The 25,290-nt window shown below is 42.8% G+C and overlaps 1 protein-coding gene across 2 annotated transcripts in view; it reads left to right on the forward strand.

Annotated features, from left to right (window-relative positions):
* The window catches only part of NOTCH2 (notch receptor 2), an 82,635-nt gene that overhangs the window by 22,774 nt on the left and 34,571 nt on the right, over positions 1–25,290 (forward strand). For both annotated transcript variants that reach the window (XM_040072597.2, XM_040072598.2), the window contains exons 5-11: positions 3,612–3,734; positions 16,829–17,062; positions 17,872–18,027; positions 19,078–19,266; positions 20,384–20,497; positions 21,625–21,738; positions 24,984–25,217. In XM_040072597.2, the coding sequence (XP_039928531.1) occupies positions 3,612–3,734; positions 16,829–17,062; positions 17,872–18,027; positions 19,078–19,266; positions 20,384–20,497; positions 21,625–21,738; positions 24,984–25,217 (1,164 nt within the window). The remainder of the gene's footprint in view (positions 1–3,611; positions 3,735–16,828; positions 17,063–17,871; positions 18,028–19,077; positions 19,267–20,383; positions 20,498–21,624; positions 21,739–24,983; positions 25,218–25,290) is intronic.

Genomic DNA, 25,290 nt, shown 5'->3' on the forward strand with positions numbered 1-25,290 from the left:
TGTGACTATAAATGGAATTGCTCTGGCCCTTCTGGACTGCCTTAAACTGCTGCCATCGCTGAGTGCTAGGGCCACAGAGGCACGAGTAAGTTACATCTCAAACTGCTGCAGTGGTTTTTGATAGGATTTTGTGTCTTGTGACCTGTAAAAGTACTGTGAAGAAACTGTGCCCAAGCAGCAGTTTAGGCATAATTAGGCTGCTACTGCACTGGCCTTGAAATGCATTCTTGTTTCCTGTAGATGTTTCCTTCTTAGCTTTTCAGTGAATTTAATCTATTTGTAAATACAGATGGGTGAGAATGAGAGCTTGAAAAAGTAGGAAAAACCTAGAACTTGGAGCTGTGTGTCACAGCAGCTTTTTCTGTCACACGAGTACTGTTTATGTACAGTGTAGTCCAGCTGCTATTTAAAATTCCCAGGTTCCCGTGTCACTTGTGGATGTACACAAACAAATCCTGCATTAGGTAATCCATGAAGTCATGTGTGTTAAGTCAGCACTTGGTGGCAAGCATCAAGTGAAGTTATACATATACACGATTGGTATTGCATCTCTTTGGAAGGTAACCTCATTTTTTATCCATCTAGCTTAATCATTTTTCCTCTGGGCTTTGTTGATTTAGGTAGGAACAGGATTGTAGATAAGTGAGCATGTTAGGTCAATCATAACAGCGTAGTAGTGAAAAAAAAAATTTCCTTGAGGGAGACGTAACCTGGAGCATTAACAACTCCTTTGAATATAAGAATGAGCTTGTAGTTATAAATATTTGACAAAAAAGGACTTCATTTGGCAACTAACCTTTAATGGAATGTTAAACAAGTCAATAGAGGAAGTTCTTAGCTGGGAAAGTGATTATTCATTGTTATCCATCAAAATAATTACCCATTAACTAAGATAAGGACCCTAGGGGATTCCAAGGGCTTGTTCAGGAAACGATCTGTCAGGCTGGAGCGAGCTGTTTATGAGAGCTGGAGCACTTCCTGGGAAGAGGAAGTAACCTCACGCGGGTTCCTGGCGGAGCGTCACGCCGTGCCACCGGTGGGGACAGCACGCATGGAGCTCCCCATGCTGGGGTGTGGGATGAGCACTTTCCCCTGAGCTCTGAGCGTCTCCGTGGCTGCAGCCTTGGGGTTCCAGGTGAGGCAGGTGCCCCTCTGCCCAGATGAGCAGTCCAGGTGCTGCCTTGGGTAGCCCGGCTCAGTTTCACCTCTCTGCATCCCTGATTTCCTGTCAGCAGGCCCTAAGCATGGAAGTAACATGACTTTTTTCAGGCATGATTTCCTATCCCCAGTACTACTGGCCCTGAAACCGACCTAGAAAGTCTGAGGTGTAATTTGTAGGTTGAAATAAGGCTAAAGGACTAAGATTTGGAGGGAATTGGATCGGGTGCTCTGCAACAGGGTGGAGATTTCAGATGACATAGGAATAAAGTTATCTGCTTGTGTCAGTTTGTGTACTAGGGGAAGAACAACATGCTGTTAGCAGTGGGAACACTTTTACCCTTGAGGTTCTCATTCCTTAGCTTGTGCTTTGAGATATGGAGCAAAAGTCAGGATATGGATTGCAAACTGCTCTCATGCAGGGAGAAAACACAGGACAACATGTGAGTCCCAGCACAGGGGGGAGCAGGAAACAGTGTCAGGTGTCCAAATACATCAAAACAGTGAACTCTGTGGCTTTCTGGAAGAGGGTCAGGTTATATAATGGCAAAATTAGATCCTGGGACCCAGCTAGAGAAAAGCTTGCATATCTCAGAGCAGCTCTTTGGTAGTATAACTGGTTAAAATGTGAAAATATAGAATGGCTTGGTGGGATTTTAGTAGTGGGGTGATTTCCGTGCTTTATTCTGGAAATAATTGGGCCGCTTTAAATTTGTGTGAAGTACAGTGAGAGAATTTAAATGCCTGCTGTCAGAAATTTGTTTACTAGAAAGTAGGGCTGCTCTTCATATTATCCAAACCGAGGCGATAAGAGCTTAAACCTTTTGTCTTTGTGGTTGTGGGTGTATTTCCACGCTGATCGCGTGATGACATGAGTTCAGTATGTGGCCAGTGGGATGTTCCCTCCCAAATTGAAACATAAGCTGATAGGACACCCACCCCTGCATTTTACAGCTGAGCCTTTGCTCAAGCTTGGTACTTTTATACAGTTTTAAACATAGGGATCTAAAGCTGATTGTTTTCTCTGGTAGGTGTTCCTCAGCAGCTTTTGCCAGGAAGGCAGGAAGGTGCTGCTGTAGTGATTAGGACTCTGGCTAAGCATGTTGTATTTCGTCTTTGTTTTAAGCTTCCCTACTGCCATCAAATTTCTAGGATCTTGAGTGGAGTTTGGAAGGGCTTTGAAGGGAGAGACTAATACTGAAGGTGGTTTCTTTGTTTCTTTGTTTTTTTTGTAATGTTGAGTCTGTTGTTCCTTGCTGATGCACCTGATACAGCTTGGCACTTCCCAGCTCTCCTGTAGGGCTGGAGAAGTTCAAGAGATGGGAATGCACATGAATCACCTCAAGTCTCTTGAGAGCAGCAGTAGTCTGGAGAAGCTGGCTCAGAGCTTTATAGTCTGTCTCATCTGCCACACAGCGCGTTTGTGTTGGACCAGATGTTACTTAGAGGGTCTGTGTGGCTTGACACAGATGCTATGGAAGCGTCTGGAACAGGGCATCAAAAGTAGAGGGGTTAAGCATGATTTTGGATGGGAGGACTGTGTCATGTTAATATTACATTCCAAAGCAGTGAAGAGGCAGAGCTGGTGTTTTAAATTAACATGTGTGTTCTGGAATCATTTACTTCATCCACATTAGCATGCATTCCACTTGTGCTTTGATAAATAGCTCTCTCATCCAGCAGAAATGGCAGGTTTATTTAATGAAGCATGAAATAAATCAGCAGGGGAAATCAAGGGGAAGACACATCACTGACAGCTCCCTTCCCTAATGTCTCTACTTCTCCTTCTTTGAAAAGGAGAGGGAGCTCTAGCAAGAATATTTTGTCAGTGTGTTCATTTAGGAGCCTGGATTTTCTTTGGGGAAGGGTATCTGATTTCTTCTGCTCTTCAGGCAGGGCTCAGTATGTAAGCACCACTTGGGTGGTGGCTGATTTGTTGATTGACTGACTTGTCTAACACTGAAGAGATCAGGACTTCAGAAGCTCCTTTTCAAAGCATGGAAGCTTTTCTCTGACATATCCAAGGTAGATGAGGTATCCATGAAGTGAACACCAGCACTTTTTTTGCCATGGGAAAAACTTGTCCTGGCTGATGCTTGGTGGGCAGTGACAAGTTTATCTCATGGTAAACCAAATGTCTTGGTCTTCACTTTGTTTGTTTTGAATAACAGTGCTCCTTAGTCACTTAAAGAGAAACTCCTCATGTCTTTTGGGCTGTGAAAACATAGTTGGCCATCTACCCATGGTGTGGAAGTGTTTTAACTGTGTCACCTGACCCGCACGCTATTAGAGGCATTCAACAAAGTCATGCTAGGTGGGGATTCATCAAGATTAGGTGAACAGGGCAAATGTTTAAGGAAAAAGAGAAGGAGCGGAAGCTGCGTGAGGGGTGAATTCTCTTCAAAAGAGACTGGAAGCCCGTTTCAGCCTGCTGTTGTTTCTGCTTTGTCCAGGTTTCGAAGGGAGCGTCTGTGGACACAACGTGGATGACTGCCCGAACCACAAGTGCCTGAACGGCGGCGTTTGTGTGGATGGGGTGAACACCTACAACTGCCGCTGCCCGCCCCAGTGGACAGGTATGTCCTGTGGGCCACCAAAACAGGGTTGGTGGCCCTGGCCCCGGCCCCGTGCCTGTGGCTGCAGGCAGGGGCAGATGCCAGTGCAACCCTTAAAAGAAGAGTTGTCGGCATCAAAACCACCACAACAGGGGACAATTCCCCCATGAGTTGCACTTCTCGTGTGGATATACTTTGTAAATGGATAAATGTTTTCCAAAAGCACAAAACATGGCTTTGCTGTTACAGCTGTGGACATTTGCTGGTACATTTAGGGGTATTTCTAAGATGGGATAATGATCATGTTGATTATAGTAATGCTGCTGAGAAACAGGGCAAATCTGAAAGGCAGGGGAAAAAGGAGGGGAGCGAAGCATATGTATGGGAAGATTATGGTTTTGCTACTGTTATTTTTCTGCTTGACTTATTTTTATCTAGAGTTCTCTGACTAGCAAACCTACTTTTGCTTCATAAATGAGTCTCTTTTTGCTCTTGAGTCTGAAGGGGAAAAAAGCGTGAATTTCAAGAAAGTGTTATGCACAATATAAGGAAGCAGCTTACAGGAAACTCAGTGTCATATTTAGTTGCAAAATGTCTCCATACCTCAAAAATAAACAAACACCTCCGGTTATGGGGTGAGTTTTTTTGAGTCATACTAGTCTTTCTTAGCTGGTGCACTTTTTCAGCAGAGTATGGTTTTGCCCTTATCTGAAAACCATAGGGAAAAAAAAAACCCCACCTAAAATCAGTTTTTAAAATTCTTTTTTCCTCAGAGAACATTCATTCTGGTTTGTCATTAACTGCAAAGGAGGCTGCCAGTTAAGAACCCTCATTAACATAAAAGAATTATATATTCTTAAATGAAGTTAAAACCACATAAAAGTAAAGTGCGCCACAGCTTGCATAGCTCTTTGAAATTATGTGTAAGTAGGAGAACATGAGTCCTCCCCTCAATGAGCAAGTGTCCTTGCTTCTGTACTACTTCTTCATGTCCTGAAAGCCTACAGAAAGTGAAACCTGTAAAGGAAAACATGAGAGCTTGGGTGTGGAGACAACCAACCCTTAGTGACCCCTATAGTCTTGCTCCATTATACAGAAATTATAACCCTTGTTATGATTTCTGGCATCTGTCAGTAGCAAATTAATCTGTCTTACTCCCAAGCACAGAGGATATAATGATCAGGAGCATACAATTTCCAAGGGCTTATTCTGGCATCATAAATTTAACTTGGCTTACAGGATTTAGATGGATGTCTGCTGTCAGCTAGGGATGACTTCTGTTACTCACCTGGAAGAGACCTTGGTCTCTCTACCACAGGCTGTGATTCTGTTTGGTTTTGTGGTAGATTGTCTCCCCAGTCAACTCTTTGCAGTGCAGCTGTGGTGGTTCCCTCTCTGAACCTCTTATGGGCGCTGGGTAGCATTGGGAAGGGCTGCGAGACAGTGTTGTGGCCTTTCTTGTGCTGTCTTTCTCCTGTGTGGATGGTGTTTCCAGAAAACCTTGTGTGTGTGTGAAGGATGCTTTCTTCCAGGGAAACCCTGGAAAGAGAGAGGAGCTTCCCAAGCATTAGGTTCCCATGGCTCTCTTAACACAATTTAATGGAACGGGCTTTCTGAGAATTTCCTTGTTTACGGTGCAGCTGAGGTTATCAGTGCAGCAGTGGTTTTAGGTGATGGCTTCTCAAGGCTGTCGTCTTTCTAGGCTTATGTCAGTGTGGAAATAAAAGTGGTCTCACAGTTTAGGAAGCAGCAGCTTGGCTGTTTGAACAATGGAGGATAGAAGCTTTATGGAACTCGACTGTCCTGTCTGAAGTGCACAGTGCAGGTTCCTATGACTCCTCTGTGTCATCTCAGTAGCATTTTTGTGAAAGCAGCGCTTAATTTTTTTTTTCCCTGAATGGACTTCAATCCCTTTCCTGCATCTTCAGTTAGAGATCAAGGAGGTCAGGAAAACAATACATGTCCAGCTTCAAGACATGAGAGGTGACACTGAGGCAGGGCGCAAAACAGGGAGGATGGATAGAGGATTCTGCAATGCTCTGGAGGGAAAGATGGTGTTTTTTACAAGGTTAAACTGTACTTGGTGCTGACTGGAGTAAACAATAAAACATCAATTATTCAGCAATAAGGGAATGCATAAGTACAGATCCATCCTTCACATAAAGGTTTATTTAAAATCATCTCTAAAGTAAGTGAAGAGGGGAGAGCTGAGTAGGCCACTCTTTTGGAGTCTGTCCTGATAAATATTATAGCTCAACAGGGCTAAACTGCGAGAATGAGCACTTCAGGAAAACAAAAGCTTCCAGTGAGATCACAAGGTTAGAGGACATTGTGTACTGCTTAAAAAAATAAAAAAAAGGGCCAAATATCCATATCTGTAAGGAGACATCAGCTGAAAATGAAAGGATGTTAATTTTTCTAAAAATACCTGACAGTGTAAATGTGCTGTCTTCGTAGCAGTCTCTGGTTTCAAATATACTTGTCAACTATTCTTGGGGAAAATTGAGTTTGTCTGTAGTTTTAGTCTTCACTTAATCTTTGTGCTGTGGGTGATGCTCTCTTGTGTTTCTTAATATGGTTTGGGTTTCATGGCACAGAGAAAGTAGTCCCATTCCTTGCTAGAAAAATCACAAAGGTGTACTGCATCTGATTAAGACAAGCATTGTGTAAAGTAATATTGGAACAACCTTTACTGAAACAGAATCTATCCCAGTTCCTTTTGGTAACCATCTGCCTTTTGTAATTCCCTGACAGGTGGTACACTGGGCTACATAACTATGCATTAAAAAAAAAATACTCCTTTTTTCTGCTTGCTCCTACCTTTTGTGATGCTGTTTGCCTTCAGTCTTATTTCCTGCTCCTCAAACAGAGCTCACTGCTCCTTTTCTGTTCAAGTGCCTGCCTTCTCATTCTCATTTTGCTGTTTTTTCCGGAAAGATAAAATCTTGCCTTTCAAAAAACAATGATGTGAAATTCCTGCTGTCACCAGTGTTTTTGTCACCTTCAAAGTTCTCGTATTTCGTATGGTTAGTCATTATCAGTCTCATAAATTTGTAAGTGGCAGGGCAGTCTTGGGTGTGTTTGGGTGAAACTGCCCCAGATATTTCCCGTTGCTGAATGTTAACTGATTGCTGGTTTGTTTAAAGATGACTTTATCTTGTCCCAGGATACGGCCTTTGTTAGAGCCAGTGTTTGTTGGGTCCTTTCAAAGCACGGTGGTGCAGATGTGTAATGAAGCTCCACCTTTCCTTGGAAACAGCCCTGGGTGCTTTTGTGAAAGTATGAAGTCTCTTCCTCTGTGCACGACAGGCCAGAGAATTTGGTGTAAGCGTGGTTTGAGTCAAAGTTAGCTAAAAATCCTGGTTAATGTCAGGATAAAGTGCCGTGTGGAGACTGTTTTGTGCTGCTGTTCTTCAGCCTCATTGTGGTCTGAGGAGAAAAGTCATTACCTTCTCTCCCTGCTCACAGACACTCTTCCCTTTCCCTTGGGCAGGCTCTGGGATTTGTTGGAGTGTGCCACTTTAACTCACTAATCTTGTAAAAAAATCCTGTCCAGCTGCCTTTTTTATTTTTTTCTTTCCCTTGCTTGCCTTTTTTCTTTGGTTTTTTTCTGGGATCAGGAGTTAAAATTCTCAGAGCAGAGGGAAGTGATGGCAGTCCAGGGCTGAAAGTCATATGGAGGATTAGGGTGTCCTTCCACACACATGGGGAAACCATCTGAGAATTTAAATGCTACTCAGTCATTCTAGCTACAATTTGTCTAAAGAAGCAAAGCTTGGTTTAAAAGCACCTGTTGATTCTGTTGATCTAACCTATGCATCTTTGGGTCAAGAAAGATGTCTTGAGAATTTGGGTGCCTAAGTGATTACCAATATTAAATGCTGTAAATGCTTTTGTTTTTCTTGTATGTCCAAGAAGGACTCCTGCTCCCCTGGAAAGTCTGCAGTGTTTCAGGGACTCACCATGAATCTGTCTTTGGCCTAAATCATGTTTCAGGAGCAGTGCACAGCAGAGATAAAGATTTGTGCCCTCCATGGAGTTAGGTCTTTTGTGCAGTTTGCTGCATCAGAAGCTGTGGGATGAGTCTCTGGGTTTGGGGGACACTGTGCCCACTCTCAAGTGGGTTTTGGAAGACCTACATTCTAGTACTCAGGCTTGGCCTGCTCTCTCCGTTTCATTATTTCTACCCCTGTGGATGGGAAGGCGAGACTCCCATGGTAGTTGTATTTATTTAGGCTTTGTTTCCCCCTGAAAAGAGGGCTCCAGTGAACTGTATATTTTAAAATCTAGGCGACCTTTGTCTCTAAGGGAAGCACAGTGTGCTAACAGCTGACTCCACCAAAGAACTCCAGCACTGGGAGCTAGCTTAAGCAGCATATGTTTGTCTTGAGCGGAAAAGCTCTTCAGGCAGCAGGGTTGTGCTTTTTAATTAAAATAGCTGTTAGCTTGGTCATATGCTCTTAAACACTAGCACAAAGGTTACTGTTTCTGCAGAGCTTTAGGCCGGAATTTTCGAAGTGGAGCGTTAAGGATTCGATTCCTATTTAATTAGAGTAATAGTTGCTCCCTACCTTAGAAATTTTTTCTTTGAAAATCCAAGTCTTAAACTCTGGGTAGCCATTACTTTTCTTTGCTAGGAAGGGGGATAAACATCAAAAGGCTAGTATGTAACATTTTAATGTAAGATCATATGCTCCAGTATTTTGTTTCTCAAAACTTTCTTTGCCAAATACCACTTTCCTCAGCTTCCATGTCACCAAAGTACACAGTGACAAGTCATGTTAGTTTAGTGTTCAAAAAAATGCTTCTTTCTTGGAGTACTTAGAGGGTCGAAATGTAGAGGAACTAACTCTGACAATAGGTGACATGGATGATAAATATTGAACGTGATGCCAGTCTCCTAAATTATTATGGAGAGTGTTGATGATTGTGACAGAGAGCCCTGTCAGGGCTGTTTTCTTTTCCCTCCTGGTGATCCTAGATGACGTCCCAAGACCTTTGTGTTAGCTCAGGGAGGCTGGGTCACGCTTCCGTGAGAAGTATGGTCATCTTGCCCAGCAGTGCAGCAGTGATCAGCTTTCTGGTGCTTTTCCAGGCTTTATTAAAAAGCAGAGTGGCCTCTTTAGTACTGTCTGGGATCAGTCTATGCCAAGCTTGACAAGCTGGCTGGTGTTGATGGAGTAGTATCTCCAAGAGACAGCTCTGAAAGAGGCCAAGAGGGATTATGATTCGTTTTCTTCCCTTATGTTTGAACTGGCAGATACAAAGGGAGCAGGGAGCACGTGGCAGCCTCCAGAGCTGGCAGCTCCGAGTTTGAGTGTACAAATGATTTGAAGTGCTGGACACAAACAGACTTTATCCTGTATGTTGTTTGTTTCTCTTGTGGCCCTTGATCTCAGTGTCGTGCAGAGGGGATGGATTTCAGAGGCATTAAAAGTTACACCCTTAGTCCTTTATCCGGTGTGGATTCTGGAACACCTACCACAGCCTCCTGTTTGCTTGGTGCTGGCTTTCATTTCCCCATGGCAAGCCTTGGGTGGGAGGCAGCAGTAATAAAGCACCTGAGGTGATAACAGCTGAGCTGATCCGATGACAGCATCCACCTCAGACCACGCTGCCCCCTCTTCCCTTACGCCTTTGGTGACTTTCCAGCTTGGGAAGTACTCTTAGGAGTCGAATGTGCCAAATGATCTCTTGTGGAGATGTCCTTGGGTTTTCAGTACATCTTTTATGTGCTTGGCATTAAAACAAGATAGGCCAGACCCCTCTGGTGAGGCTGGGTTGGTGGATGCGTGCTGTGAGACCAGACTAATAGGTAACAGTTGTTACATCTCCAGCTGACTTGTTTCTGGCAGTTTCTGTCCCTTCCCTTGTACTTGAAATGAGGTGATTTGTCTTTGGGTAATTACTGAAGATGGGTTGCTGAGATAGCTTTCATTGTAAGTTTTGGCTCCAGCTGTTAATTTTTTTTTGCCTTGCAGATCTTTTCACTTGTTTGGTATTTCCCTAATTCACTGGATTTTCCAGAGGAGGTAAAGAGAAGGACAGAGCAGAGAGTAGCTGGGTGACGTGTATTTCCTGTGGGTTACTTCTCTGTCCTGCTGCTGTCCCCAGTCATTTCACCTACCACCACCATATTAAACCAGCCTGTCATTAGTGCATCAGTTTTAATGAATTTTTAATGAATCCTGTTCTGACCGTTTGCATTACTGCCTCTGAAGAGCTCAGTCAGGACTGCCCTCTCTACCCAGTAGTCTGTGGGGAGTGATTTAGGGCAGTATTTAATGGATCAGGCCATGCATAAGTCTCTTAAAGCCCAGAGTTTTGTATTTGGGGGTTGTAAAATCCCTTGTAAAAGCCCATTAGTTCCATTGTGTGCTTCCCAGTGTGGTTATGAAATTAAAGTCTTTTCTCTACCGTATTAGTCTAAAATAAACACAGATGCCTGCTCTGCTCATTACAATTGTAGATTCATCTTCAGTTGTTCAAATTCTATATTAAGCTATTAAATTTTATGATTTCTTTGGTGGTATTTGACATCTATTTGAGATCTGATAAAAGCAAAACCAAAACCCCAGCACCTGAGGTTTGGGAATAGCTGCTACTGCTTTGCTGCTCTGGAAGAAAGATGCTGTGAGATCCTGGGGAAGGAACACATTTTTGAGAGCTATGCTGCTTGTTCTTTAGAAGACTCCTGCAAGGGGAAAAATAGTTGACTTCAGTCCTTTTTTTCTGGGGGAACTACTGTAAAACTTAAGCAATGAAGACCTTTACTAAACACACACGCAACTCTGGCAGGTGCAAACAGCACAGTCCATGAAATTCTGTATGCCCCTGAAGCCATCCTTGGAGCTGAAAGTATCGGTCTTACTTGTTGGATTGCCTGCAGGGAGCTGTGGAGATGGCTTTGTTGAAGGGTCTAGAATTTGGATGTGATCTGGGCATCACAATTGAGATCCCTTTTGGTATTGCCTGTTCATTGCTCGGGACATTTTGGTCTGGATTAAGGTGTTGCCTCTTTCAAAGAAGTTTGCAGTTCTCTGCTTTGAGATACCGAGTGTCAATAAAGCAACTATGTAAACTATCCGTTATTTTATTTGGTAGACTTTGCCATGTGCTGTATCTTCCCTGCAATAACTGATTTATTATATTCTTTATTAGCTCTCTTTCTCCCTTTGTGGGTAGCAATTCCTTTATAAGTCTCCTAGGAAGTTTTTCTCATCATCGGTCTGTCAGACTTATGAACTCTACCTCTTTTTTATTCAGAGGTGGTGTCTTCAGTACTGCAAAACGTATTCCTGACTGAGGCTGTGCCATCGCCGTTGCACAACGAGTGTTTGCATTAGTTATTGTTCCTTGCAGTCAAATGTCTGCTCAGCAGTGTTTGTTCTGTTGATTAAAGCTGTGATTGAGCAGAGGTCCCCACTGAGCTCTTCTAGGGTAGCCGGTGTTTCCCCAAGGAGTGCCTAACCCAAACCTTCTGCAGCAAGTCTGTTTGCCTTTGTATTTTGCTTGGCGTTTGTGCCTCGCGCCTCTCCTGCTGTTGCACTGCCCAGCAGCCTCACTTGGTTGAATCTGTCTGAAATCCCTGGCTTCCTCTTGGAAAATATAAATGTTATTTTGTTAAAGCCACCACTGCCTACTGTTTCATCACCTTCTAGGTCGTTAATTAGACACGCCAGTGCCTGTATGCATTAACTGTTGCTGAACTCTTTCAAGGAGTGTGGATAGTTCTCTGGGATAAAGATTGAACTGAATGCTTTTACAAAAACACAATTCAAAAACATGGGAGCTGAAGTATTTTTCATAGATAACATTTTCCTAGAAGGCTCTCAATGGTTCCATGCAGTTTTTCCCTTTCTATTCGCTGGAGAGGCTCACACAGGGGCATGAGGAAAATGAGCTTTGAGCTGATGGATGCATGTTGGGTTACGCTGTCAATGCAGACACTTTTCTTGTGTTACAAGACAGAACTGGACAGAGAAATGTCCTTCCCCAGCCAGCTGTGGCCTGCCAGCTGGCATGCGGAATATGCACGTGTGTGGTTAGAGAGGAGAAGAAACTGCATCGTCCTTTGGAGTGTGGCACTGATGACCTTCTGCCACTATTAGATTTGGTCATTCATACAAATGCTGTTCCTTATCTTGTAGCCCCTTCTTGAGTCTTGATAAGATGCTGTTCACCTTCTTGTGTAGTAGTCCTTTGAAACTTGGATTAAAAATGCAAACAGTTCTAATGAGCCATGCTTTTTTGAGCTACACTGGTTGTATTCAAAACCCGTACAGCAATCTTTGGAATACTTTGTGAATTGAACTACTCTTTCAAGGAGTTTTTGTCTAGATCTGGTTTACAGTTCCCAGGTAGCCCTTTTAGGAGAGCAAGTGACCTCTTGCCTGTGTGCTGTGTCTGAGATAGGTGACAAACTTCTCAAGCTACTGAGTGGATGACAGCATAAAATCTTGAAACTTGATGCTCCCCTTCCACTGAGTCTTTTAAGTCTCTGAGGGCTAGTCTGTGATTCTCTCTCACCAAGTCACCTTTTCAGTATCACTAAATTTATAAGATATTCTGACTTCCAGTTCAGTCTGAGCCCAGTACTGGGATGGTTGTGTCTTTGAGAGAAATGGGATATTGCTGTCTCCTCCCAGCTCAGTTTTCAAGGAACTGAATTTTTTTTCAAGGCACAGAAAAGTATTTGCACCCTTTGCCCTGCAAAGTGTTTTTAGTGATTAAACTGTATTAGATCTGCTGTCAGGAGCTTTAGCCTCTGATACTCCAGCTGTGCATCAGCAGACTTTCCCGCTGTTAAGAGGCCAAGAAAATGTTCTCCTTTATGGAAAGTCTGTTCTGCCAAAGATGAAATTCTCTGATTGAACTGTCTGAATGTCCTGCATTCAGCCGCAGGATCAATGCAGTTAGAATTGAGGTTAATGCAAGCCCTCCATGGGTAGGATCAGCTTTTTGGAGATGTCTGGTGCTGCTTTCCAGGGTGACTGTTTCACTGACTGGTTTGTTCAAGGTAATGCTCCTCACTTTCGGTGTGGGTTTGTTCTAATTTTGTGTGCTGTTTTACCTGTATAAATCAGCTTTTATTTTCTTTCTAACATAAAGAAGGAGAAGGGCTGGCTGTTTCTCATCAATGAGATCTGGTACAACTACTCGAGGGAGGCCTTGAGCCCTGTGTCTGCCAAAAGAGAAGCTCCTGGAGTTCCTTGGAGTTTCTGAGGTTCTGAAAATGGAAGCAATCAAAGTAGCAAACATGTCTGACTTACTCCAAATGGCTCTTCTGAGGGGAAATATGCAGGAAGTAACTTAGTTTCATAGTGGGCAAAAAGTGCTAAGAGTTGAAGGCTGTTCCCTTTTTCTACTTCTAGTTTTCAATTTTGAAATACCACGCAGACTAGCTGTTTACTTTGTGCAAGGTCACTTAGAACCTGAGTCGGCATTTTACTGATTTCCCAGGCTCTGCAAATATCAAGGTCAGGCTATGTTTTCATTACCTTCTTGGAGTAAATTGTGTTTCCTTTCTTGCTGTATTTTAGGTGTATGTTTCTACATTTCCATCAAAATATTGTGCTGTTGGTGTATTCACACTTCACTAGTTCAGCCTGTGTTTACTTTGTGTCTGTTGGTAATTGAAACTAGAGAGAGCACAAGAAAAGAAATACCTACACAAACTTGCAGCTAGATGAATTAACATTCAGTAGTTGTAGCATTCAGAAGTTACTTGGGTTATGGACATGTGTATTACGCTCTGCAGTTTGTACAGTCCATAATGGACTTTGCCCTTGGAAGCTGAATTTCTGCTCTGTGAATGAAAGACTTGATTCTTCCTAAAACCCTTAGCAAGCAGAAAACAAGCTTGGCAACTACATGGCTACAAATAAATATATTTATTTTGTTACAGTTAAGTCAAAGCAGCATCCCATAAGTAAATTGTTTGAGAGAACTCGTCTCATTTGATTTTAAATCTAACTATCCTGGCAGAGAGAAGTCTTCAATTAAGAACAAGGTCTTTTCATTGAAATACACAATAGTAAAATGCAGTAGTCAGTTGTTCATTTATGCCTCCTAATATATTGAATTGAATTTTCTTTGTTTTTATAACAAACCGCATTAAGCTGGAGCTCTGATTCATATTCATAATTAAACACAAATACAATGGTATTGCAAAAGGGGCATTAGAAATCGGAGAAGCCAAGTGAGGACCAGATTCAAGAAGCTCAAATGTGGTATGTCTTTAAAATACAGTTAAATTGCTTGAAGAAGTTTAAGTTCTGTATTTTTCTTCTCTTGTGGAGGCATTGATAGACCTTTTGAAAGTTTGTTTTAGTTTAGGGCTGCATAAAATTGGAATAGCTGAGGACATAGGGGTATTGCAAGGACATTAATGATGTCACTTGGTACTGCCCCTTCTAGAAGTGGAGGGTGAGTAACAGTGAAAAAAAAAACCTAAAAAAAGTCCTAAGTGTTGCTATTACTAGTGACACTTGAAATGGGAAGTCAGAACCAAGTTCTGGTAGTTTATATGGGAGATTAGTTAGCCCATCATTGCTTAAAAAAATCACAAACAACAACAGAAAAAAGTCCCCCAGCAGCAAAAAAAGATGCAAATTAAAAGCATGTACTCCCAGGCTCAATCGCCCTTGCCAAAAGCCCAGAGAATGTTGTATTTCATATAATGAATTATGTTGTGTTTCATATGTTGAGTTCTGTTCAGCCAGTCAAAAGGCAAATGATTTTTTTGAGAGGCACCGCATTGTGGTGTGGCTGAAAACCTCTTCACACTTTGGTGGCAGCAGCTCGGACTGGCTGAGCCAAAAGGATGTGAGCGCTGCAAGAGCTCCTCAGAGAGGGCGTCCTTTGATCTGGGCTGGGCCCCCTCCAAGAACAGAAGGAAAATCACTTTTGTAATAAGCAAATAACGTCTTGATTATTTTTTCTTGAAGGAAGTCGATTGTGTTGAGCTGCAAGATACGCATGACTGCTCAGAAGCAGCCCCAGCTCACTGACTCTTTTCAGGGTGGCCACTGATAAGCCAACACTGAAAGCTCCTGAACAAACCCCTTCTAGTGTGACAAATGCATGGTTGGTTTGTTCATAATGCACAGAGGTGTTTTACAGATAACAATAGCAAGGGTTCGAGTTCTCCCCAACTGTTTCACTAAGCAAACCAGGAACTGACGATTAATTCTGAAAACTCTACTGTAATTACCATTACTGTCAAAATTTTGCTGTGGTTTTTCAAGTGATAAAATTATTGTTTCGAAGTAGTCCTACCCAAGAATGGAACATATGCACAGGACAGTTGTGCAACTTATTTTTTTAATAATAATTTTATTTATTTGCCCCAAAGGGGAAAAAATCCAAGTCTCGTGGGATCAAAAGCTAGGATTTATCTAAGTACTTTGAAAACAAAAGGGGAGTCATGAGTATAGTAGATGGAGATGGTTAAGTTTGGACATTTTTAGATTCCTGCTCATGATAAATATTTCAGTTTGGTGTATTGGAGGAGGGTGTGTCTGTGCTCTTGCATCATTATTTCTATGCCATTAATAAACAATGTGACTTAGCAGCATCTAATAAGTATTTTTAATTTGGCAAGCCTGAATAAACTGGAGCCCAGGTGCATTGGCAGAGAAGACCTATGGCCTACTCTTGAATTTCTTATTCTTGGAATACAAGGGGAATTCCGTGCAAGTGTAAATGTGCAGCAGATAGAGTAGCTGGAGAAGAGAAATCTTGTGGTAAAAGCACATTTATTAAAGAGCCTTGACCCAAAAAACAGAAAGCTGCTGGAAGCCAGTGACAGAGGAGATGATGTCAGCTGGGGAAAATGGGAAGGTCACATCAAACAAACCGAATTTTATTCTCTGATAAAGAGACATCTTCTGATGCTGTGTGCACAGTGTTTTAGGAAGGGTGGCAAAAGCAAGTTACCAAGAAGTGGTTAAAAAAAAAAAAAAAAAGGCAAGCTTTCAGTGCTTAGAGAGCTTTTAATGTAACTGAAATGAGAGGGAAAAAAAATGTCAAGAAGATGATTATGGACTGTGACCAGTACTCTGTGGTTGCATATGTGCACCCATATGCCAGCCTGGGAAGAAATGAGCTGGTGCTCGTGAGGTTTTATCTGTTCAGAAAACTCAAAATGACTTGAAACTTCAGCTAAACAATTTTGGCTTAAGAGTAAACTCTGCAACTTTAATGGGGAAGATGAATATCTGTTGAAGCAAAATATTATTGCAGCTGGTAGGTTCTCCAGATTTTGATGTCAAAGCAAGATGGATTTCAGCAAAAAAAAAAAAAAAAATACTTCACTACATGTGAATTGCAGAGCTTTCCATAGATATGACTGTAAAGTTCAGTATCCTTTGAAACTTATTTCATACTTACTGGTCCTTTGATCCTTTTCCTTAAATCTCTCTGAGAGTGTACATTTGTTCTCTTCTCTCTAGTATCTCCAGTCATAAGAACACTTTTAGATTATTTGTTCCGTTACCAAAAAAAAAAAAAAAAAAAAAGGAAACCTCTCAACAACCAAGAAACCCCCAAATATTTGTGGTTGTCTGTACAATACCTGGGGCAAGGAAAATAAGTATTTCAGGTGGAAGGGTTTTAAGAATTCTGGTCTTCCTCACGGAGAAATCATCTTTGAATAATTATATAAGAAAGAATTACACTCTCCTGACAAGTGTTGCCTTGCTGATGGCCTGTTGATACTCCTTCGGCCAAGATTTTCTTGTTCACACCATCTTTTCTCTTAGTCCCTCTGGCTTCATTCTTTTGCTTCTCACCTCCTCTCTGATGTATCTCCAATATGCCACAGGCTGCCGGCTGGCTCTTACACTGCTCTGTTTTAAAGTCATTCTTTTTAAGGTCACTCTTCTTAAAGTCATTTGCAGCCCACCTCCTGCTTTGGGGTCATTTAGGGATGCTGGTTGTCTTTGCCTGGTTTGATGACTGTGCTGTGGAAGTTGTGGCATTCGAGCGTGCTGGAATTAAGGGGCAGCAATCAGGGGACCGCAGCGTTCACTTTGGTCACGTTGTCTGTGCAAGGACCTCCTCGAGTCTGAGCATCCGAAGGGCCAATAAACCTCCTTGTTTCTGTGCACCAGGCCAGTTTTGCACAGAGGATGTGGATGAATGCCAGCTCCAGCCCAATGCCTGCCAGAATGGGGGCACCTGCACCAACCACAACGGGGGCTATGCCTGTGTCTGTGTCAACGGCTGGAGCGGGGACGACTGCAGCAAGAACATCGACGACTGCTTCACCGCCTCCTGTGCCAACGGCTCCACCTGCATCGACAGGGTGGCTTCCTTCTCCTGCATTTGTCCAGAGGGAAAGGCAGGTGAGGGCACGAAACTTGTGTGAGTCCGGCACTTTCACGGAAGGTGCTTCCCGGGGTTTATGCACCTGTTTAAAACGGTGTGTTTGTTTCATGCACTTCGCCACCAGAGGGAAAAGCACTGTCCGTGAGCAAAGAGCTGTTAAACCCCTCTAGCCTGGGACAAAGAAGTATTTGTACCAGGCTAGAAGGAAAAGTTATTACAATTTAGGTTGCAAGTAAAGATGTTTTTCTAGTCCTTAGCAGAATCTGTATTTGCTTGAGAAGTTGCACGTGAGTGTGACTTGCTCTATCCCCCTTATAATAATTGTATGAACCCAGAAGGCGGATTTGGATATTTTTATTTGATTGTGTTAGCATGTGGGCATCCTCGCTGGTATAGTGGAAAATTTTCTGGTTAAGGTTAGGTGAAATTTTGTCTCCTAACTACGTGGAAATAAAAGTGATCTGTGTATGTGAATTAAAGTGAGCTTCATGTGCAGCTTTTCAGCTGTCAGAAAAATTATCACGCTGGTTTGAGAGAAGAGTTAGTTAACTGCTCCAAGGATGAGATTTTGATGATGGTCAGCCATTTTTCTGCTTCAGAAGTACTGGAGACACCTCTAAAGTAACAGAATTTGTATTTGAATATAATGTTCTATAAGTGTGTGATGAATCCCCTACAGTAGTTCATAGGCTCAAGCCTGTAAGCTATTGCTCAAGTTTCTAGCTGTGGGAGTCTCTGTTTGAAATATCAGGACGCGGAATTTGTGTAAAATAGAGTATGACTGTTGCATCTCTCCATTTTAATAAACTCTTGGATGCTTCTTTAGGTCTCCTGTGCCACTTGGATGATGCCTGTGTTAGCAATCCGTGCCAAAAAGGTGCTCTGTGTGACACCAACCCTGTGAATGGAAACTACATCTGCACCTGTCCCCAAGGCCATAAGGGAGCAGACTGCACTGAGGATGTGGATGAATGTGCAATGGGTGAGTTTCTCTTTGCTCTCTGTGGTGACTGCAAGAGTACACATTTTGTCATAGCTTCTCCACATACGTGGGACTCCTTTCGTGCTCTCCCCCTCCCATTTCAGTGTCTTTAGATGCGTTTTCAACCTTGTGTGAGACCTGGGGCAAGGGGCTGAGCATGTTTTAACATGAACGTGAAAAGCAGCGAGATGCTTAACCATTCTTCCTTGTGCAAGAGGGCCTTAGCACGGTGTGGGGAGTGCGTGCAAACAGTTGTGATAATTAAGCTGTCCCTTAGAACTGCAGGGTACAGTGAGAGCACCGCAGTTCATGTGGGAGCTGTTGCAGCTATGGCCTCGGTAGAAATATATCAAGGCTGTTTGACAGCCAGAATATGGCTGGATCTTTTGAGTGCCTTCCAAGATTGGTGACCACGTGGGCTTTTTAAAGCTGTAGTTCTCTGATAGCATGCTGTTGTGTTGTTTTGGGGATTAACTGGACTCTTACAGACTTACTTAGAGTTTTGTAAGTGCTCGTTCATGCTTCTAGAGTGAGATGCGTGAAGGTAATGCCTAACCAGCACTCATGGAAGGGTTGGAAAGAAGCACTTATTTGAATTTCGTTCCTCAGTGTGCCTTGCACAAGAGTGCTGTTTTGAAAACACAAAAGGGACAAGTTTGGTTGTTTTGTGGCTGTGGCGGCATCTTGTCAGCCTCGGGAATGAAGTAAATGTAAAATGTGATCTGGAAATAGGGCCTTGAAAACATCGTTAGCTCTCTAATCCATGCTAGCTGATGCTTTTCTCCTAAGAGCTGTCATTAGTAGTATGACATTAATTGCACCTCTGGTCCCTGATGGTGACAGCAATCCTTCTTTTTGCCCTTGACAAACAAGTAATTGCCACTGTTTTCTTCAGTACCCTTTCCCCAGAAGGATGAACAGCCTTTCCCCAATATTACTTGCCGGAAAGGAATGCCCACTGGTAAAGACCATGACTAATAAAGAATGTTGTGGCTTTCCTGCTCTGAGGAGAGGTTTTGACACACACATATGTCTATGCTTTTCTTGCAGCAAACAGCAATCCATGTGAACATGCCGGGAAATGTGTGAACACAGAGGGCTCTTTCCACTGTGAGTGTTTGAAGGGCTACACAGGACCTCGCTGTGAGATGGACATCAATGAGTGCCACTCAAACCCGTGCCAAAATGATGCCACCTGCCTGGATAAAATAGGAGGATTCACGTGTCTCTGTATGCCAGGTGAGGGGAGTTTTTGACAAAGATGGGGCTTCCAGCACAGGAAGAAACCAGAAGGCAGAGCTCAGGGAGAGCTGCCAGCTCTGCGGAGCTGACACACAAAGCTGCGAAGGGGTGAGGCTAAATGGTGAGAGCGAGCCTGCTGTGAGGCACCAGCCAGGAGGACCTTTGTGTGGGAGAGAGAAAGCAATTAGAGGGCTGAGAAGGAAACCAACCCCTACATCAGCTAAGGAAGCCAGCCTTTTGAGCTGGGTATGTGTGGACCTATTTGTTACTATACCTGGTAAAGTGCATGTGCAGAATCTTCTCTTTGTGAAAGCAACACAGATGCAACCTTTAAAAAAGTGACTGTGTTTTGAGGTATTCATATGATGATTTTGGATAATGGCGTTTGGGGATTTTCTTTGCTTAAAATACCCCAAATGATGCAAGCACCCATTGAACTGAGGAAGTCACTGTAAAAAAAAAAGCTACTTGATGGAAATCGTGCGTGTAAAATTTGCATGGCCAATGTAACCAATGACTAATGTTAGTCTCCTATTTTGCACTCTGAGAGAAAGTGGTGAAAAAAGAAAAGGATGCAAGTTGCCAGTTGCACAGACTTATAAAGTATGAAAACCATAAATATAAATAAAGAATTGTGATCTCTGCAGGTGATCAGCTGATACCATGACAATTACAATGAGTTTTTATTAATATAGTATTTATTAATGTATAATATGTCTTGAAAGGTGGAATGCTAGTTCCAGTTTTTCTTGTACTCTGCCATTAGCTAAAAGTCCTTGAGCTAAAGCTATCTGCTGTGTTTGTTTATATACCTTTTACTAAGTAATTAACATAACCCCTTCTCAAGTGGAAGGAAAGGTTAGATGTGAATTCAGCATAGACTTCTGCTATTGCTAGTTAGGTGAGCACCTTCAGCAACAGTGAAACCTACACAATCAAATCACTTTTTAACCTCTGGAGTATATTCTTACCTCATAGTTTCTGTCCAGACTGCAAACCTGCAATGAAACTCTGCCTAGAATTTCAGCACTGGTATAAGAGGCAGTTACACTCTCAAGGGCACTTTCTAAAGCCTTCAGTCACCTCTTCTTATTTATTTTTATTTTTTGAACAGGTTTTAAAGGAGTTCATTGTGAAGAAGATATTGATGAATGTCTAAGTAATCCCTGTGTGAACAATGGAGTGTGTCTTGATAAAGTCAACCGCTTCCTCTGTGTCTGTCCTCCTGGTGAGTTCTTATTTCTGGAGGCTTTTCCTGCTTCACCCTACCAAGAACTGCACAGATGTTGTGGGTGATATGTTTCTTGTGAGTTTCTGTTGTACTTACCTGTTTTGGTGAGTTGCAATCGCTATTAAATCAGAATAGTTTCATACTGGTTGCATTAATATTGTGCCTGTGACTGGGTAAGCACTGACAAACACACAGTTGGGCACCTCATCTGAAAGGGCAGCAGGCAACATGAGCTTCTGTTGTTGTGGAAATTGTGGTGGGATATTCTGCATATATTAGAGATCAGGCCCTCTGCACTCTTTTTGTCTTTTTCTGAGGTTTTTAGGCAGAAAATGGTTTTGTATCAGTAGAGTTTATGCTGCTTGCGTGAGGAGTGAGATGAATTGGGCTTCACTAGAAAAGGAAAAGAGCTGAGCTGAGACACCAATGTTAACTGTAGAACAAACATCACTTGTTTTCTTCATGGCTTACAAAAAAATTTGAGTTCAGAATATACATAACAAAAGCCTGCTCTGCATCGCTTCTTGTTGACTAATGACATCCAGGCTCTTGCTTTGGTTCCTTCTTCCAAGAAGAATTCCTGATGTATTTTTATTTTTTTTTTATCCAACTGCCCAAGGATCTGCATCACCTGTCAATATTTTGTTAACTATTTCAAGAACTGTATTGGAAGTTCCAGTGCTATATTGTACCACATTCCATACTGCTGGTGTAATTCTAGTCTGAAGGCTCTGGTGATGTGTGCACTGGTATATTATTTTTAGCTACTTGCTTTGATTGCCTCAAAGATTTTTATTGGCAGGCTCTCAGTTCTACAGGCAGGCATAACTGTCCAGTGGTGGACACCGCTTGAGCCTCATCTGCTTTATTTCTATTTGACTTGGCCATCTCAGTTTTCAAGCTGCGGCTCCTTTGACCTGGAAGACAGAACCTTTGGAGGGTGGGTTGGATGAGGAGCCAATCCACCCAGGGCGTGGTGTGTGTTCTTAATGATGCCATTGAATGTAAATTTGCTGAGCTTATGTTTGGGTGGGTTTGAGAATTTGCTAATAGGTGATTCCTGACAGTGCAGCTGTCTAGATGAGCTCCTTCCAGTGACTTCCACCTGTTTCTGTGCTTCTCAGGATTCAGCGGTGCCGTGTGTCAGATTGACATAGATGACTGTTCCAGCACGCCCTGCCTCAATGGAGCCAAATGCATTGACCACCCCAATGGCTACGAGTGCCAGTGTGCCACAGGTCAGTCTTGTGTTCAGAGCCCCTGGATGGAGATGACGTGTCACCTAAATACGTGAAAGGCTGCTCACAAAGAAGTCAGGGTTTTTTCTTTCTTCCTCTGAAATGCTGCTTGTTTGCTGCAGAGCTCTGACTACTCCTTTGTGCAGGGAATAGTATTTAAGTGGAGAAAGCCTTTCAGTTGTAGGTTCACAGTTGATGGGGGTTCTGGCCTCCCTCTTTCAGCACCTTTTGCTTCCCAGAAGGTGACAACTTTTTCTGTATTAGCTATGGAATGCACATATGGACGAACATCAGCGTGAAGGCTCGTATCTGTGGTTTACCTCCCTTTCTCCCAGGTCAGATTATCTTGTGTGCAGCTGAAAAACAAGAGATGGACAGAGCAGTGCTACTGTGCATTCTGATTTCTGTTGCAACAGGCTATTTTATGTCAAAAAGCTAAGACTGAAATGCAGTAACAGTTGTGGAAGAAATTCCACTCAGTAGCTGCCTGCCAGGGAGTAGCTGAAATTATTTGTCAGGTATCACACAGAAATTTGGATAGAGCCGTGGCCAGAACTCAGGTGGTTTTTTTAGTGCCTGGTGAATTACATATTCAGAAGCGTCAGGTTTAATTATAGGGTTTTCTTATCTTCATGCCTCCAAGGGTGATGTAGATGTATTTTTATCTTCATTTTTACATCTGGTCAAATAAGAGGGTTCAGAGCTGTTACATTCTAATTCTCAGTGGGGAGCTACTCTTGGTTGCTTTCAGTTAATGGTGCCTGATACACTGCTCGTGTTACAGATTCAGGTATGGAATGCCTTGGCTTTAGCTCTTCCATTAGAGAAGAAGCTGAACAGTTCCCGGAGCTATCTTAGTCCCAGTAATGTGCAGTGAGGTCGGTTAGATTTATGTGCAACTTTTCTCATTTTGAATCATTCCAATAATGAAATTAGTAAGGCAATTTTGACTTCACTGCAAAGAATGTAGCCGAGATTAGCCTAAATATAGCCTGTTTTTTCTCACACATGGTCTCCACCGTTCCCAAAGTTCCTGAAGAGGCATTTGTTGGAAGAAAGATAATGCAGTAGTTCTGACCAGGAGAGGAATAATTACTGTGGTCAGAATTTTCTTTTTGACTACTTCATGTGACAAACTAAGCAGACACTTGCAAAAAGAAGGAAAAGCTCGAATCTTCTCCAAACTTGAAAGCTGTTTTAGTCTTTCTCAAGCTGGTGTGTATTGTGGTTGCTTTTATTCACTGAGAGTGCAGAGCTTGTCAGGCCTGGGACGGTTTTGGGTTGTGTAGAGGAGAACAATGTGGAGAGCTGTGCCTTGAAAAGCAAGTTCTGAATTTGGCAGTAAAACTGCATTAAACCACCTCAGTACAGAAATTCTAGGTATTCCACCTGAGGAGGGAAGACAATTGCTTCCATGAAGGCTGAAAGCAACCAAATGCATGTTACTGAAGCAACAGTTCTTAGTAAAATCCTTGGTTAAACCTTTGACTGAAAATGGAAGAGGGACTCTGTATTAGGGCTGTTTTTCATTCTGTCTGAAGGATTCTCTTATTCTGTATTCAAATGTTTTTTTCCTAGTCTACCTTTTGTCTGCAAAGAGAGAAATCATGTTTTGGTGAGGTATGTTTAGTTAAGAGATCCAGAAATATTCCTGATCTCTTAAGTGGCTAACTTGAGCTACAACAGCAGGCAAGGTAATGACTTTTGAATGAATGTGTCCTAAGTATTATATTTAACATTGACAGCCTTCTGTAAGACTGAAATGTGGAATTCTTCATGGGGACAGGTCAGTTGCTGGGCAGTAATGTTTGAGTATGTTCTTGCTCTGCTAATCTCATAACGTGAGTGATGTGTTCCCTGAATGGTAATCACCAGCTGTCGACGTGATTGAAAACTGCAAAATGTTTGGCCAAATACTGTACAGATAGCTCTATTTACTGCTTGCTTTTTGTCTTTTCTTTCCCTTCTGGCATTATTCCACTTCTCCTTCCCAGTGGTAGATCATGGCTTTTCTTTTCCTGGGTTGTTTCAGGTCTTTCCTGCTTTATTTGTCCCTGCCCTCTTTCTTTTTTTTTTTTTTTTTTTTTTTCCCCTCTGCCACCATTTCTCCCCTTATCTGTTTGGTTTTCCTCCTTCCCTAACATCTTTTTATATCCATCTCGCTAACTAGCTTCCCTTCCCTCTCCCCACCCACTTTCACACCCATTCATCCAAGCACACGTTCGCAGAACTTGGAAATGTTAGCCGTCACCTGGTATGTTTGACCACAGAAATAACCACAAACCTGTATGAAAAATGGGGAGCCTCTTATCCACTTAAAATACTCAGGTGAGAACTACTCTTCAGCTGTTGAAATTCCCTGCAGCTTGGTTTGTATCAGTCTCCAGTTGGTATCTTGGAATTTCAAGTTCTGCCTTCCTGATCTTTGGCTGCTGGAAGGCAGCATGAGCTGTTCCTCCAAAACCTCAGCTCTGAGAACCATTTGTTTGAAATTGTCCCTGTCTTATATAGTGCTGCTCCATCACAGAGAGCAGAGCTCTTGAGGGAGCTGTTTGCTGCTCTTAGCCTCCTGAACCCTTTAGCCCTTTTTGTGCGTAGGTTCTGCCCTTCTCTGTTGCTCAGGATGTTTCCCAGCTGAAGCAGAATGAAACAGGTCAAATTGCTGCTTGTTTCATTGCTCCTAACCAAGAGGTTGCATGCAGCCTTCATTAAGTTTGCAGTTGGCGCCTGATTGCAGTTACTGAAAAGTTTCCCAGTGAAAGAGGCAAGAAACTTTCTAACAAGCAGAGCTGCAGAAGCTTTGATGTGAGCCAGGGGAGTTCCCTTGGGAAGGTTTCAGCAGCTTCTTTGCGGTAATTTCTCATTCTAACGAGGTCAACCCCGCTCTGTCCCTTTGTTACTGTGTAGAGGAAATAATGGCAGGAGTGTGCCTTCAGATCGTTTATACCAATGCAAGTAAATATTTCTGATGGAGACTTCCACGTTTCCTCTCATGGCTACTGTTCCAAATAAACTGAAGGTGACCTCTTCCAGTGCCAGGGTTCTCCATGCATGATGTTGTTCTGTAATGCTGTGAACAGTATTGTGTTCCAGGGCTGGAAATGCAGTTGAGGTGCCCAGTTACCCTTTGTGCTCTCTACCACTTTGCTGATTCTTGATACAATTCTTTCTATACCTGTGTTATATTCACTGCAGCATCCTTCCGGTGAACTCCTCGCTTACTCCTGCTCGTGGTTTTTCCTCAGGTTTTACTGGCCTTCTGTGTGAGGAGAATATCAACAACTGTGATCCCGACCCTTGCCACTATGGGGAATGCCAGGATGGCATTGATTCCTACACGTGTGTCTGCAATCCTGGCTACATGGGTGCCATCTGCAGCGAGCAGATAGACGAGTGCCACAGCAATCCTTGCCTCCACCAAGGGCGCTGCATCGACCTGGTCAATGGCTACCAGTGCAACTGCTTGCTGGGCACCTCAGGTATTGTAAAACACAAGTGGAAGGCTTGGATTCAAGCAGAATTCAAGCATGTGATTATTTCTTATGCGTGCTC

Source organism: Hirundo rustica, chromosome 9 (assembly GCF_015227805.2).
Source record: "Hirundo rustica isolate bHirRus1 chromosome 9, bHirRus1.pri.v3, whole genome shotgun sequence".
NCBI lineage: Eukaryota > Metazoa > Chordata > Aves > Passeriformes > Hirundinidae > Hirundo > Hirundo rustica.